Source organism: Plectropomus leopardus, chromosome 24 (assembly GCF_008729295.1).
Source record: "Plectropomus leopardus isolate mb chromosome 24, YSFRI_Pleo_2.0, whole genome shotgun sequence".
NCBI lineage: Eukaryota > Metazoa > Chordata > Actinopteri > Perciformes > Serranidae > Plectropomus > Plectropomus leopardus.
In genome coordinates, this window is record NC_056486.1 from 9898604 (window position 1) to 9916276 (window position 17673).

General features: G+C 38.1%; 2 protein-coding genes and 1 long non-coding RNA gene across 11 annotated transcripts in view; 2 read left to right on the forward strand and 1 right to left on the reverse strand.

The window, feature by feature from the left end:
• Positions 1-75: 75 nt before the first annotated feature.
• Positions 76-4487, reverse strand: cenpl (centromere protein L). The gene is made up of 5 exons (XM_042513172.1): positions 4411-4487; positions 3011-3185; positions 2648-2902; positions 762-1337; positions 76-668 (listed from the first exon to the last, which is right to left on the reverse strand). Exons 1-5 carry the CDS (start codon positions 4428-4430, stop codon positions 594-596), a joined length of 1101 nt encoding a protein of 366 aa, XP_042369106.1. The 5' UTR covers positions 4431-4487; the 3' UTR covers positions 76-593.
• A 5623-nt stretch (positions 4488-10110) lies between these two features.
• The window catches only part of LOC121962852 (peripheral plasma membrane protein CASK), an 82059-nt gene continuing 74496 nt past the window's right edge, over positions 10111-17673 (forward strand). For all 9 annotated transcript variants that reach the window (XM_042513160.1, XM_042513162.1, XM_042513164.1 and 6 more), the window contains exon 1: positions 10111-10901. In XM_042513160.1, the coding sequence (XP_042369094.1) occupies positions 10837-10901 (65 nt within the window). In that variant the 5' untranslated portion in view covers positions 10111-10836. The remainder of the gene's footprint in view (positions 10902-17673) is intronic.
• Positions 10911-11444, forward strand: LOC121962860. The gene is made up of 2 exons (XR_006107174.1): positions 10911-11065; positions 11158-11444. It is a non-coding gene; the product is annotated as an uncharacterized LOC121962860 (long non-coding RNA).

Here is a 17673-nt window from a genome sequence, read left to right on the forward strand (position 1 = left end):
AAAATATCCCCCAAAGATTTTAAATGATCAAAAAAACAACCCAATTATTTAAATTATCAAAATAAAAATTTAAAAAGAATTTAAAAATTATTATCATCATGGTTGATTTCAGAACTGAGAACTCTACAACAGTATAAAGCTAATTTGGGTACAAACACACTGTTTTGTTTTCATCTTGTGAAAATACAAAAAACATTGTTCATTGTTTGAAGGGTTTTTCATCATCAACTATAAATGACAAAAATATGCATTGTAAAGTATTTACAAAAAGAGGTGGAACAGATGCATGTTTGTCAGCACAACTGACTGTTTCCTCAATACTCATAATTACAGCTGGACCATTTTCTGTATTTATTTGCTCTTTAGATGCATGAAAGGAGGAGAAAAAATAGCCAAAATATGACTCACTAGTGCTATAATTGAAGAGAATATGGCAATAAAAAAAGCCTCTCCATTTCATGTTTTAAAAAGAGATTTAAAACAAAAATCTGCACTAAAATTACGCTGCATTTCCAGCCTTACCTTGAAGTAACTGTTTTGTCTTTGCAGTGTTTCTTCTGCACGTTCTGAGAGTTCAGTCTTCATTCTGTCTCTCAGATGGGCATTTTGAGGAGCGCGCACTCTGTCAGTAGCGTCATGGTGGTGATCATGTACTTGCTGTTGGAGATCTGGAACAAAAGGAGAGAAAATATGAGTAAAATTACATTTTCTGAGTGTTGAAGACTTGATGAAAGAACGTGTCTTTTTGTGTCAGATGGTACCTTGATCCTGCCGCTGTTCTTGGCTGAGCCCAGTGCTGTGGAGACCTGGTTGAGGCTGCCCGCTGACAGATCCAGCCTGAAGTGTCTGTAGAAGTGGCTCTTCAGCCCCTGCATGAACCTCATCACCTCCTCAATATCAATACTATTTTCCTCCTCTGCCTCCTCTCCTCCTTTATTCTCCATCTCCTTCCTCACACTCCTCCACAGCTCCCAGGCGTCTTCAGGTCCGACTGTGTAGCTGACCTGCAGCGGTGGCACAACTGGAAGAGTCCAGATCATTTTGAGGTGCTGTAAGCTGGACTCCTTGTGGCAGTTCGTCCACAACGCCATCAGCCACTGGAGGCTCGTGTGGCTGATCTCCAGCGGGCCGAAGCAGCAGTCAAAGGACTGCTGGAGCCACGATTTGACCAAAGTAGTAAAACCCTCGGCCCCGCTGCTGCCGAAGAGCGGCAGGCAGATGAAGTCCTTTGGAAGTGAGCGCAGGTAATCGGGGTTGCCGTTGATGCAGGTGAGCCAGCCGCTCCACACTGGCTTCTGGGGCTCGTCCTGCTTGGCGAACGGAGACTTTGAGTGAATCTGTAGTGCGAAAGGGAACATTTAGAAATAGCAGCATTCGATTTCAGTTTCACACAGGAAACACAAAGCAAACTCAAGACACAAAATACATAAACGCCATTCAAGTCCATGTTTTGTCTTTTTAGATAGAAAGTGGAAGATTGAACAAATACCCCTGTCCTTTTCATTTATTTTTAATCTGTTTTGTTACTCAAAACTAGGTTGTTCAATTCAATGAGCAATGATTCAATTTTGTTTTCTTGCAAAACAGATGTGATGTGTCATATGTGACATTCTCCCTAGAGCAGGGCAATACATGAATATCATATCAATATTACATTGATATTGCAATATTAATCTGGGAACCCATCGGCTATCAGCCTGACGATGATAAAACCTCTGGACTTGAGGATCTGGTGTAGCCAGCTTGTTTTTTCTCTTCTGTGTGCCCGTCTTTTAGGGTTTCTGAACTCACCAGACTGATGCACCTGTTCTGTTACTTGCCTTCACCCACTAAGTCATTGTATCATTTGTTTATTACTACTACTTCTACATATTTATGGAACTGAAAACTTACATTTTTCTAAAATAAATATCCACATTACTGATGATTATTTATCAAAAATCTTGTTTTGAAGATATTTTTTGAAAGTTAACCCTAAATTGCAATATCAATATTAAGGTATCTGATGAAAAACTGAAAAACTATCTCCAGACTTTTTGAAATGCCACTCAGAATGAAATTTAAGACCAATTTTACAATGATCCAAAACTGAAGAAAAGGAAAATGTGAACCAAAATTAAAATACTTAGGATTAGGGAGAGTGTTGCATTTATGTGAGAGGAATTTGGTAGATTGTATACATTATAAATAAACATGACAAAAATAAATGTTACCTTTTTTTGTGAAATTTTACAATTCAGTGTCAATAAAAATAATAATCCATTTCTTTTTCATGTGTTTTTTAATTTTTTAAGACTTCTGAAAGACTTATTTAAGCCATTTTAATATTAAGTAAAGCCATATTTTTAGGTGAATGAATGAAATGCCTTTTAAGAATTTTTAAGGATCTGCTGGAACTCTGTCAAATTTGGCTCTTCAAAAAGATTGACTGCTGCAAAGGAATTCAGCTAACTTATTTACCAGTGATTAAATCCATTTGATTCTCAAGCAAATTATGTGAAACATGCTGCCACTTTGCACATTTTATTGAATCCTATGTTTTACTTTATAGTTACGGGGCCAAGACTGGCTTTTCATTTTCAGGCCACTAACACTGAGGGAAAACTGAAAAACTTCTCTCTGCCTCTAAAGAATCATCAGTGCTTACCTGTATGAGGACAGTCTCTGCATCATCATCAGACTGGGCCATCCCCTGCACCAGAGAGAAGGAGACTCTGAAGGGTTTCTGCGGTCCCTCCACCTCCACTGCCAGACCTCGCTGCTTCTCTGCAGCAATGAATGCTGAGAGCTGCCTGGAGTAGCTCTTCAGCTGTGTGTGTCTGAACTGATAGAGAGGAGTGACGTACGACAGCTGCCACTCCGTTTTCACCAGCAAGGCCAGCTGCTCCAAATTCACCTTCTCCTTTGACAAGGTAAGGAGAATAGACAGGATGAGCATTCTGTGTCATGTTGCTGTTGGTTATGTTTAAAGGGATAAAAACACAGACATCAATAGCCTGGGCAGACTCACAGTGATGTTGTGGGACTTTGGAGCTCTTCTGCTGGTGTTGAGCCTCCGTGCTGTCAGTGCTGGAGTTAAACCGAGACGTGACGTAGCACCCAAGCAGCTGCGGTATGACAGACGGTAGCTCTTACTTTTGCTTCTCCTCTGGACCACAACATTGTTGAGAGGAGTCCTCGTCACACTGAAAATCAGACACAGAGCATCACATCAGCTTCTTTTGGTGTAGGGGGCGACGGATATTGGTTTTTCATGGCCTATACTGATACCGATTATTAGCTTAATGAGACTGATAACTGATATTTGGAACTGATATGCATTTACAATAAAAATTAAAATAATTCTGTCAAAATGTAGAATTTAGACCAGAACAAACTCCAACACAAACTTTGTTAAATGCATTAAGCAAATGTTCAATCAAGTTCAGTGAAAAGGTTATTAAAAATGAATGAATAAAATGAGCTCCCTGAGGTTTTACAAAGTAAGATTTCCTCCCATGCTGATACTTTCCTTCCACTCTGCCTCCCCTTGTGTTGGTTGAGTGTAATATGCACACTTTTTCATGGATTAATTTTTATCAGCAATCATAGATATAAAATGCAGATACAGATAATTAGCAAAATGCCAAATATCTCCCTTGATAATCTGTCTACTCCTAAACTGGTGTTCACTTTCCCAGTAGTAATGCAATGCCTTTGTAGTTCTCTTTTTAGACCCAAACTGTGCTACAAAGAGTCAAGACTGCATTGCAAACTATCTTCCTATGTGTAAAATATGTTGTGGCCATATTTGCATGATGCAATTGCACAATTTTATAGCCATCTATTTACCCCACAAGGTGAATAATTAATAAGCAGAAGACAGATTTTGGGGTGCAGTATTACTTAAAAGATCATTTGGTCCCACAGCAAAAAGCATACACAGAGCAAAACTCCACCAAAGCTTCTGCTTTCTTTCTGTGGGCAATAACAGCGAAGACAAACTACTGTTCTTAAACTACATGCAAGGTCACTTTAAAAGTATAAAAGCTTTCATAGTTTTCTCGACTGTATGTGCACTTCTTAAGATGAGCTTCACTCGTATTTTGCCCGATCTCGTGGAAAAAAACAATAGTAAAATGTAACATTTACATTTGTTGCAGTGCTCCCTTGGGCATTTGATGCTAGCCGAATTAAAAATAGAGTGCAAACGATTCTTAAAATGTCTTATAATCATTAAACCAAGTCGGTCTTACATGAAAATCAAGACATGATTAGACTCATATAGATATACAGACTTCTAGACTGGGATTTGGCTTGACAGGCTACTCATACGGAGAGAACGGCTGGGATCTGTGCAAAGTGTGCTGTTTCAGTCGCTGAAAAGGCAAACATGCTTTAAAAAATAGTATAATAATAATCGAGTTTTACCTGATATGTTGTCTCTCCATGTCTGGAGTATATTTTAGCTCTTTGGCTATGGTGGCCGAGGCAGGAAGAAACCGGAAACTAATTTAAACATCGCGCTTACCCAGGAGTCTGCGCGCTTAGAATCAGCCAATCACATGAATCTAAACAGGAAGTGTTTTGTTTTTTTCAATCGTTTCTATTTTCCCATGTTTCTTTCTTTCTTTTACATACATTTTATTTATTTGTCTTAGTACTTCCGTTCACTACATTATTTTTTACATGACGACATATATTTTCTATAACTTTTATACTGGAAATCTGGATCATACATACTCCATGAAATGAAATAATTTTATTAAGGTGAATTTATTTAGACAAAAAACACAACAGAAATAATAATAATAATTAATCATATTACTAAAAGTAATAATAATAATAATAAATAAATATATTTTTTTAAATATGAAATGTCCAAAATAATATGATAATATGAAGGGAAAACAGTGAAAGGAAAAAATAAGTATTTAAATAACGAAATACCATAATACAACCATTTGGTGAAACATGGTTTTAAACAGTAAAAAAAATCATACTTACGATGTTTTTGCACCATATATAAAATGGATAACATAAAAATCGACAACAAATCGACCAAATCGACTGTTTGGTAGAGCATGTTTTAAAAAAAATATTTTACCCTTATTAGATTTTAATATTTTGTATTAAGTTACAGAAATCTGTCCATTAAGACCTCTTTAAAATGTGGAATAATATTCCTTCCTTTTAAAAATCCCACCATACACTGCCCTCATGTCTAGTGTGATTTTTATTGTTCCTAACTTCCTGTAGGAGGTGAACTGACAATGCAGACTGTATAAAGACACAGCGACATCCAGTGGATTTATTTAGAATAACATACCTCAACCAAATGGCAGAGGTGGCTCAATGAGGTTGAGTTGAATTCAACACATTTTTAATCAAGACAGTGACAGTTGAGCTGGCAGTTAAAGGGTAAACGTGGAAACAACAATCTGATTTTATAAAAAAATGTATTTATTAATACTATCTAAAAAGAGAGCTACACCTCTTGAAACCTGAGCAAAGTGATTTTTTTTTTTTCAAGAACATAAGACGAAGGCTTTTAGCAACTTTACAATTAATGACCAAAAATAAATAGCTGGAAATTTTTAAAGGATATTAGCAATAAAATGAAAACAAACAAGAAAATAACCTAAAGATTTTTTTAATGCATAAGATAATTTTAAAAGTATAATTGTAATAATTACAAATATTGTTATTTCACTATTTTTTCAAAAAAAATCATCTAATAATTTTCTCCCTCCATTCCTCTTTCAACAGTAATGAGTAAAGATAAATATTTGATTAGAAAGCTAAGTTGAAGTGATTGGAATATAAAGCTAACAGTGTTTCATTTAACACTGTGAGGCACTTTGAGTGGATGTTTCCCTTCTTAGGATGTTGGATTTTGTTGCTTAACGAAGAACACCAAGCCTGAAACACACTGCAATCTGAGTAACTGCCAGCCTGAGCCTCGATCTGCTTTTAGCCTCTTTGTGGCTGCAATTGTGCACAAATTGAGCCGATTAAATGTCTCATTTTTTCTACAGTGAACTGGCCCCCTCCCTTTTTCTTTGTGTCTGCTTGGGATGTTGCCAGTCGTCACCTACTTCAGATAATACCTCAGCATGAGAGAACAGAGAATGGGTGAATTTACAGCACAGTGATATACAGATATTATACCGTATTATACATGTTACATGGCCGAACAGCAAATAAAAGCCCAAGTTATGTTTGATTGGGATTGATTTCAAGTAGCTTTAGAGGGGAGGGAAGAAATGAAGAACAGAAACATTGGAGGTCGTATACATATCCATTTATTGACTGTAGATAAAAATGTGTGTGTGTGTGTGTGTGTGTGTGTGTGTGTGTATTTTAGCCTTAATGCAAAGGTTTATCTTTAGTTTAGGGTCCTGGGTGAGGGATGGGGTTAGGTGTGTAGCAGATTAAGGTTAGGCAGATCTCCTTGGACTGAAAGTAAGTCAATGCAGCATCCTAAGTGACAAAAATAAGTGTGTGTATTTGTCTTGGTGTGTGCGCATGTTTCACTCGCTGCCAGTTTCACATGCAACCACCAAAACCGTTCCCCTCCCTGTTACCATGGAAACTGTGCCCTTTCATTTTTTTGTGTGTGGTGCTTCCCAATTTTCCTCCTATTTTTCTTTTTTTCTCCCTTTTTGGCACTCAGTTTTCTTCATATTTGTGGCTTTGCATTTAGCTCTGCATAACATCTGTTTGAGCCTGTGTCTGTGTGCTTGTGCATGTTTTGCAGGTACCTGTGCTATGAATCTACATTTCAATAGCACATACTGCCATACATACAGTATGATGACCACATCAACAGCCAATCGGATCATCGGTAGCTGCTGGTGGGCTTCGACCAATGGGGGAGGCTCGCAGATGATGTGTGAGCAGAAGGGATGCGGCGCCATGGAAACTGCAGAGGGTGCCATCAGAGAAGAGCACACTCTAGTGGCACCGGATGTCTCTGTTTATCCTCGTTTGCATGGATGAGTTCATCATTCTGTCTGAAAGTACTTTCATGGCCTAATGGTACTTCTTTACTTGTTTCCCAACTCAAATTTTGTTTTTCTGAAGTACTTTTTTTGTCTCTGATGGGCTTTGAGAAGGCTGGGCTGATTTGTCCTCAGTATTCAGTGTTATTTTATTAAATTGGTAAATTATTTTATTTAAGTGTTTACATTTTAATGACATTTGGTGGCCTACAGCTCAGTCAAACAAAATCACATTTGAATGGTTGCCACATTTACTTGAAATTGTTATTTACATTTTTACTCAACTAAAACCTGAAAATGTAAAATGTAACCACTAGAGGAACACATAAGGTCATAATGCTTTTTATTCATGACTATGGGTGTCAAAATGGATAAAGTTAGGCATGGATTGATTACACAAAAAGATGCAAACAAACTGCTAAGAGACACAAAACCACACACAGATGCATAACGACTACAAAGATGCAAAAAAAAAAAAAAAAAACATCCATGAAGAGACACAGAATGACTACAAAAAGACACAACACAGAAAAAAATACTCCCCATAGACACACAAAATAAATACAAAAAGATGCAAAACTTCAGATTCATACTGACTTCAAAGAGACACAAAGCAACCACAAAGAGACACAAATTTACAACAAAACGACACAAAATTACCAAAAAAAGATGCTAAATTACCTGAAAGAGACAGAAAAAGACTTCAGAGATACACAAAACAGATGTATAACATCTACTAAGAGACACAAAACAACCAGAAAAAACAGACAAACCACCACAAAGGCTGTTTCTTGCCCCTGTGTAGGTGGTGGGGCCTTTTACATATCTGTGCATATCTGGACCCTTTGTCTCATACTCCTGTGATTAAAAGTTATGCTCTTCCTGTTTATATATTCTGTTTTGTTAAAAAAAATCTCACTTAGAGCAACTTCAGATTTTCCTGTATTGAAATGTATTGTACTTCATTACAGGATGTCCAAAATGGAGCAGAGGGAGGTGTATGATTCCTGTCATCACCTCCAGGGGGCAACACAAACACATCTCAGTGTTTCTCTTCCACACACCTGAGCTAATTCCACCTGCATCTCTGCACCTGCCACCTGCACCAGAGGAGCTCCAGCACCTGCAGAAAGATTACATTAAAGTAAACCGACTTAATCCTCTCATAATGACAAACTAATCGCCTCCAAGGAGCCTTTTTGAGAGAGAAAAGGCTTGAGATTTGTTGGATAGTTAATATCCGTGTCAATATCCCATTGCCAAATAATACTAATTTTAGTTGGGAGGCGGCATACAGCATAATTTTATGTTAATGGGCCAGACTAGTAAATACATCACATATTTCACAGTTTAAGAACAGTAAAATAGAGGGGGAAAAAAGGCTTGATTTTCAGTATGGGTATAGTTTGAGATATCCTGAACTCAACGATTTCAGTTATTGTCGGGAATTATGGGACATTAAAAAAATAGTGCATCAATTTTAATATGTGAAGTCATTTAAAGATAAAAATGTTTGACTTTTACTTTAAAATATTTCTAAATGTATATAATAAATTGATTTTTGCATCTGAATTTTGTCAAAGATGTCTTCAACTGAAATGCACCTGTCATTGTCAGAAATTGTATGTAATTTTTGTTTTTAAATTTCCAGTGAATCAAAAAAAAAAAAAAAAAAACAAGAGTGAAGACATTTTCCTCACAATCTGGTGGTATTTAGTTTATAATTTGTCTAAGATAGAATTGGTTTGACTCTGGTATTAATAGCTACTTCTTTTCTCTGTTAAATGTCTCACAACATCAAAATGATTTTTACTAGCTGCTATCACTGCAGCAAAAATAAATAAAAGTAATGCTGGCTTTATGTTGGAGTCCTCCACACACTCTCAGAATATGCCACTTGTTAAATGTTTTGTATTGATGTTAATATTGCACTTTCAGTAGCTGGAATCAATTGTGCTAAAGATCAATTTAGTTCATGAGGCGTTGGTGGCTCAGTGGATAGAACGGGTGCTCCATGTTTAGAGGCTGAACTCTGGCTCCAGTGGTTGCAGGTTTAACTCCGGCCCTTTGCTGCATGTTGTCCCGTCTCTGTCCCCCTTTAGCATGTATACTCTGTTCTATGATGTTTGTTAGATGAGTGCTCAAAGTAAAATACAAGAATTTCTGTAATTTTATAATATATAGTGTTGCACAAATTAGTGTGATCCAGGACGCTCCTGCAGCATGTCAATGGTTTTCTCTTTTTTTCCAGACACAAATTTTCCTGTCAATGATGTAAAGTTTTTGGGGTGCCCAAAAGGTTCAGTTGGTAAAGCTGGCACCCCCATGCTTGAGCTGTCCTATCCATTAAATATTTGCAATATTAATAATTTATTCAGCTGAAAAAAAACAATGCTTGGCATCTGTGTATTGATACAACATTGTCACAAAAATATCCCAATACTAAAATAATCTTAAAAAATAATAACATTTGTTTTTACTACAATGCTATGTGTCACACATATCCTTGCTTTTATGAAATATGAATATTTTGAAACTTTTTTTTTTTTTTAAAAAAGTCACACACACACACACACACATGCAAATTCTCACTTTGCACAGTTATCCAGAGGGCCGGATTAGAGCCCCTTGGCGGACCGGTTCTGGCCCGCAGGCCATTTGTTTGACACTCTTAACTGTCCCTCATTTTCCTTAGGAACGTCCCTAAGGACCCATAAAAAACTTGCAGTATTCCCTTTTTATATTGTACGTGGGAAAATACATGTATGTGTACGTGCGCGTGACAGGCAATGTGTGGGAAATACGCTATTATTGTCAGAGGAGGCAACACGGAGGAATAAACTGCATGTTAAAGGGATGGAGATAAGAAGGGGAAAGGCTGACGTAAGGTGATGGGGTTTGGATGGTCGACGCTTGCGCGGGATAGACTGGATGCAACCGTTGGGGGAGATTAGGAAACTGCGCCTAAATCGGACCCCCTTCGAACGCCATCTTGGCTCGAACGGCTCGGGAAGAAACGGCTCTGGGCCCAATGTCCGGCGCCATTTCGGCTCTGGCCAGACTAGTTTCCTGGACGATAGAGGGAGGAGCCTAGCATTTCTGGAAGTCGGAGGAACAGCCAGTCAAAGCCAGCCAGCATCTGAACCAGCGTAGGAACTGGAGCGGCGGTGGACGAATCTGTGTTGGAATATAATTTCAATATTCACAAGCATAGACGGTGCATGCAACAGAGGTAGTCGTCGACATGCACGCGAAGGTATTTAATTTGGGTTCGGGAAGCTGATAGAGCCCGGACACATTTCGGTGGGATAAGCCATCTGTGATACACTGGGTGTGCACAGCGCAATAACGGCGCGATCCAACCGGTTATTTCATCGACAGCTAGCTCACATTAACCCAGCTAGCCAACCATTTTCGAGAGCCCCGTTAGCTTGCGGTGAAAGGAGCATCTTTGTCGGTACGGGAAGTGTCCGTGGATGCTTCTGAGGGAGCCTTGTGTCTGGCAGTACCCAACAGCAAGATATAAACCCGAGGCATGCAAAGGGGGGAGATCTTCTGCAAACGAGCGAGGAAATCTCCACGCCCTGGGGTCTGCTCTGTGGTTACTATTTAGCTAGGTCGCTGGCTATCAGGAGAGTTAGCTCAGGAGAAGGTGGGGCCAGCTAATGTGGCTAGCCGGCTAACTTGGACTCTTGAGTGGCCACTGATATTCCTGTCACTGACATTGTGGGGTTTAATTAACCAGTAGTGTGCAGCCTGGCACAATAGTACCCCAAAGAAAACACGCAATCATTGGTTGCTCCAAAATCCGTGTGGGTGGGACATCTTAAGGAGAGCGTCCTCGTTTACCTGCATGACCATGGCGGACGATGACGTGCTGTTCGAGGATGTCTACGAGCTGTGTGAAGTGATTGGGAAGTAAGTATTGTCTTTAACAACTTCCTTTGTTTGCTTGTGTTGAATAATTTTGGTGTTTGTATTTACAGATCATTCTCGATTGTTTGGCTCGCCTCACTCACAGCTGCAGGGGATATGCCTAATTTACAGTGCAGGCCTGCATGTACCAGGAGTTGATTGTGTGGGTGAGCGCCTGGGTCGCTTCTCACAATGCAATGCAAATTTCACTTGATATTAAGTTAAGTTGCAAGCTTATACATTGATTTTTTTACACCAGGAGTTGCAGACTGTGCCTGACATCATGATCTCGATGCAAGGAAGTAAATGTAACTTGAATTGTTTCTGTATCCAGGCTGTGAATGGAGTGTCATTTTATGTAGTGAACTTAATTAAATGTGTGTGAAACACTGAAGGGGGAGATGGAGCAACTACTCATGTAATGTGACTTTCTGCCAACATTCAAAAGTACACACATAGCAGGTAGCAAAATGTAATCTCAGGTGAACAAAGTCGATGGCTTCAAGGATGATTTTCTATGTTCGTGTTAATAAATAATGATTTGTATTATCTCAAGTGTTTTTATTCTGGAGGATACATTGCTCAGATGAGGGAATAAAATCAGCAATGATCTCATATTTACTTATGTTTTAGGCCTAGTGTCTACACACAGTGAATAATGCAAAGGTTTAATTAAAACAAAGGCCCAACCCAGCTATTTAACTGTCAATAACATTTTTTATAAGTTGCAACTGAACTTTTGAAAAAAGAGGAAAGTGTTGAATTTATATCCTAAATGGACAATGTATCTTCTGAGGTAGAATTTATAATTTGGAAGCTAAAGATCACATTAAAAAAAAAAAAAAACAAACCCATGAAATCCTGTTATTTTAGCCCCTTTACATTATAAATTTGCTATTAACATTTTTTTTTTAATATTTATATGTGCCAGCTCATTTAAGTTTTGAAAGAGTGAGTTTTGAATCAGACATCAACTTTTTTTGTGATTTGTTTCGCTCCTTGTTAACAATTTTCCTAGAGAAATGCGTTTGATGAAGAATACATAACATCGAGGCATGAAATTAAAGGTGAAAACAAAATAATTGACCATGAAGATGTACTATACCTGCCCCCTTTAATTTAGCATATTTTCATTTACTACTAAATTTAAGTAATGCTAAAGGGAAAAAAAACTATTACAGAAAAAATGGTATTCACACCTTGTGGTGGGAGTCACCAGAAGCTCCCCAGTGAGATATATATATTACAATACTCATATACAATATTATTTGGATTGTAATTGTTTTGTGATGTCCTGAGTATTGGGATAACAGTTGATGCAAAATACTGTATTACCTTTTTTTCAATCACAAACTGGGAAAAATTTCCAAATCAGATGAATGTTAGTCTCCTCATCTCATTTCAGTCATTTTTTATTGCAGCAAAATGTACCTGGTGGATTGAAAAAGCAATTGATTGATTTCATTATTTGAGTAGGTTACCAAAAGTTTATTTGTATTTGCAATATAGAAAAAGGGTGCTGAATCCTCAAAAATGGATATAAAAACAGTCAAAATAGGACAGCATTTTAATTAAAGTCACACAGACATTTCGGGCCAGATGCCTCATTTTAGCGTGTTCACTTGCAATAACATAAATATATCTTCACAGGTGTGATTGATTATGTCAGCAACATGGTACATCCCAGCAGGGGGAGCCAATATTTTTTAAATATTTTCACTAGCGGCAGAATAGCAGTAATATTATGAAGAAAACAAATGCAACGACAAAACTGTAAAAAATATGTGATAGTGATCATACTAGTGATAATGATAATAATAACAAAATGAAATAAAATAAATAAAATAAAATGAAATGAAATTAAAATAGAATTAAAATAGAATCAAAATAGAATTAAATAGAATCAAAATAGAATCTAAATAGAATCTAAATAAATAAATAAATAAATAAATAAAATAATATATATTTAAAAAAATTGTCCACCACAGCAGTAGTGCTAACAGTAAAACAGGAGGTTAAAAACAAAGTGGGAGATGGCAGAGTGCTGCAGTCAATGCCTGCGGGCATTATTTATATCCTTAGCCTCAGGGCCATCCCATTCCCAACTCCACTCGTCTCCATTGATCTGCCTCAGCCTCGCCTCCCTTTCCCTCCCACCTCAGGGTGAAGGGAAAATGATCCCCCCCCCCCCTCTTCCTCAACACATCCCAAGACACCCCGACTCAACACACTTGATCCATCAACTGCAGTTTCGCCAAAGAACTGGCAAAAATAGACATTATTATTTATTTATTATTTTATTTTATTTATTTTCTACTTCATTTCATTTTTTATATTTTTATTATCATCATTATTACTAGTATTATTTTCCTCTGCTTCTTTGTTGCGTTTATTTTATATATTTTGTCATAGTATTACTGAGATTTTGCCTCTCATAAAAATCTGTACATATTTTTTTTTTTTTTTTTAAAGATGATTTTTTTGGGGCTTTTATTGCCTTTAACTGACAGGACAATGAGTGTGAAAATGGGAGAGAGAGGTGGAGAAATCTGTACATATCTTTAAAAAATTGTGGCTCCCCCTGCTGGGATATACCACGGTGTTTGCATTTATGGATATAATCAATCACACCTGTGAAGATATTGTTACGTTATTGTTCACTACACTCATGTGGCAATAAATGATGCTTCACTTGGAGTGCTGCCCTATTTTGACTATTTGCAATATTAATTTATTTAATTGAAAAAAGATACTTGGTGTCTGTGTATCGATACAGTACTGCATTACAGAATACCACGTGCTGTATCAACTGCCCCTCTCCTCTTATTATGCCCTGTTATATATTTGTTTACCACCATATTTTTTCATTTGGTTATGGTTTCTATTTGAACTATATATATGGGACCTATACAGTTTTAAGGAGAACTTGATTTCTTTGATTACATGTCTAAAAGGTGGACTAGCACAGGTCTTGTTGCCTTTCTACGCTGTTTAAAGATACTGTACAACTTTTAATGTATTTCTAACATTTATTGCAGCTGGTGAAAAAAATCATTCTTAGCTGACAGACAGGCAGTCTGGGTTTGAGACACAGGACATGTGGACGAATCATCTGGCTGCACATCTGAAATGTCTGCAGACAGGATTTTCCTTCTCCTAATCCCCCTGTTTGACAGCAGCCATACCTGCATACAAGTTGCAGCTAGAGTGGCAGGCTGGTCCAGCACTCTTTGGAGGTGTCAGAGAGGCATACGTTTTTCAATGCAACAGTGAGGTGGTAACGTATAAATTAAAAACAGGAGGAAACCATGCGAAATAAAGGCTCAAGGTTCCATGAAAATGTCCACAGTATGCATGCTACTGCTGTGGTCAGACTCGGCTCCTCATCTCCTGCTGGAAGTGAGGCGGGAATGCTGACAAGCCCATCATAGTCCTGGGCTGCCAGTCAGTCCCCTCCCCCCTGTAAGCTCCACTCACTAGAGGGTCCATTAAATTTGTTCGAGGGGAAAGAGGCACACTCTCCAGACCCTCAGGCCCTGTTCCATATCCTGGGACTTCCTGTTGTCTTGGTTACTAATTGATGGTTGGTCCAGGACCACTACCTTGGAGTCCCAGTAACGGATACAAGGAGCCACTGGGGAGAGTTAAGGTGGAAGTAGTGCAGACCATTTTCAAGTTAGTCTTGTTTAATTTGACAATACAAATCAACGAGAGCGGTGAATACAGGGAAGTTGCATTCACAGCCTAGTGTGTTTCTCCATTTTTATTTCGCTTGCTTGATCCTCCTGTCAAACAATATTTTTAGTTTTTAGATATTTTGTGATGTTTACAGCTTCATAATTTAGGGATTTGCTGCCTTCTGTTCTCATTTGTGATAATAAATGACATTTCTTTAAGTTTTGAACTATTGTCTTGACGGAAGAAGCAAGTTAATGTCACTTTTAGTTCTGGGAAATTGTCATGAGCAATTTCTCCAATTTTGTCAGTAATGTGGATAAAATGACGAAGTGGCTAAAGGCACGAAATGTAACAGCTAGAACATCACTGTGATGCAGCCTTTAAAACCAGGGAAAGAGAGCACTTTAGATATTATGATATGCAGTATTTGAGACAATATCTAGAATATATAAATTATATTGATGGTATTGCCCAGCCCTGGTGAAATTATTGCCAGTTTATTTGATAATAAAAAAAAAAAAAACCCAAACTGTTAAGTCATATCCGTCCAGCCTCCATATGAGACTGAAACACTGACAAAAACTTAATAAGGAAATACTTCTTGAATTTTTTGAGCAGCTAGTATGGTCACACAGTCCAGACAGGCTGGTAAAAAATTAATACATGAGCGAACAATAGTCCAGAGCATATTTCAGGCTTTACTAAAGCAGCGAAATGCCACATTTATGTCACAGAAAAGACCAGAAAATCCCCCTCATCCTGCCAGTTCTTTGGCGAAACTGCAGTTGATGGATCAAGTGTGTTGAGTCGGGGTGTCTTGGGATGTGTTGAGGAAGAGGGGGGGGGGGATCATTTTCCCTTCACCCTGAGGTGGGAGGGAAAGGGAGGCTGAGGCAGATCAATGGAGACGAGTGGAGTTGGGAATGGGATGGCCCTGAGGCTAAGGATATAAATAATGCCCGCAGGCATTGACTGCAGCACTCTGCCATCTCCCACTTTGTTTTTAACCTCCTGTTTTACTGTTAGCACTACTGCTGTGGTGGACAACATGGCAGGCAGCTGAAACCCGAGGATGTTAATTAATTGAAGTTTGAAGTGGAAATGTTTTATAGCCACAGGATCACACAAATCTAATTCCATGTTATCTTTTCTGGTTAGAGAATTTTCCTGCTCATGCATTTTAGCCTTAGTATGTTTTGTAACAGAAGCCAGGCTGTTTTAGCGAGAAAGGGCACAGAAAGATTTATGGCACACAAAATGGATTGAAGGCAGGTTGATGTTTTGGCCTTATAATGGACGGACAGAACTGTGTCAATGAGAACATCGTCCAGACTTTCATAATTTAGTTTTGTCATTTTCATCCACCCTAAATGGTTTTTTGACTGATGATGTCTGACCAAATCTGTTAGATTAGAAATATCTAGCCAATCTGGGTGGGGGCCAAAAATTACATAGTAATAGTAACATAGTATTGCAACACACACACACAAACCTAAACTTTTGGTAGCCTACTAGAATTTAAAAATAAACTGCTTTTTCAGTCCACTAGAAACATTTTGCTGCAATAAAATGTCAAAAGTGAGATGAACGGATCAAGTAAAACAGATGTTGACAAAGTTTTTGTTTGGGGCTTAATTTGCAGTTGAAAAAAGGTAATAAAACACAATGTATTGCAATATGTTATCTCAGTGCTCACCATATCACAACATGTTTAAAACTGCATATAGATTTGTGACTTAAGTACTGTAATTATATTGAGTTGTGGGCCTCTGGTGATTCCTACCCTGCCAACATTAAATATTTGGATGTGAATTTGAAGAAAAAAAACTGGCTCTGAGATTAATGTTTGATCAGCACTGTCTCAGGCAGACAACCACATTTAATCATACTATGACTGAGAGCGGGTGAAATGTACTAATCCCAAAAAAGTTTGTTTTAATTAGTTACCTTACATGTCATATAACGTACGAGCTGTCACAGCGATTTGTCCTGCATTACTGGATGATTTTGTTGCTGCTGTATACACGCATTTCCCTTGCTAACCTTTGACTTCGGCTGCTTTCAAACATGTACATAAACCCTATTATCCAGTCCGTCCCTCCTTTAGACTCCTATTGTTGTTCAGAGGAGTCGTCTATTATTGTCCCTGATCGGCTTGTGTCGGAGAGGAGCAGCCGGGCTGGGTGGGATTGAGAGCATTTGGGACGCCATTACTGTTTGGTAATCATCTCCTCTAAACTCGGATTGTGGAGCAAGCCATGTTTAGGGTGATTTCTACTGAAAGATGGTTAGTAATTTAATTTGGAAAAAGTCTTTTGTGTTAACCTTTTCCCGATAGTGTCTTTTCTGTTAGTTTTTTTAAGGAGTAACCTGTTTCTGTGATCGTGTTAAACTGTAGATTATTTTTAAGGCAAGTTGTGAATGTGCAAGTACCAACATTGTCCACTGGGCCTTTCTTTCCTGTCTTTTCATTATTTTCAAGGAAAGATTCGCTTTTACATTGCAGGCAGCACTAAGAACTTAGCAAGGTTACAGGACTTAAAGCCAAACAAAAAAAAGTCAAACATATTTTAACTTAAAGCAAGTCAGACCACTGATTCATCAGAGCTTATGGTTGCATGGCAACAGCAAGAAGTGCATGTCTGTGTAGCGTGCGATAAAAGGTATGGACTGTCTGAGTTTACAGCTCATGCATGTAAATGTTCATTCAACTCTCCTGTGGTTATTCTAGCCTTGTTTCAACAGAGGAAGATCAAACAGGTCAGGTGTCAATTCAACTTCCGATTGGATTAACTCTGGTGAAAGATGACACGAGCTATCGAACAGGCGTAGGCAGTGCAGGCCCTGCTCATAATATACCCATTGTTTGTAGTTTACATAGTATGAGTGTGGTGATGATTCGATGTGAACATAATGTACAAACCACAGGCCTTTTTTCGAGATTTCAGCTCTAGTTGAAGTGTTGGCAAAGCGCTGAAGCAATTTAATCCATTTCTGTCTGTAATGATTCGGTTTGAATAGGACTTGGGTTGTTGAGAGGCACTATTGGAGTCACACTGCTCTTCATTTCAGCCCTGGGGTGCTCATTAGAGCCAAG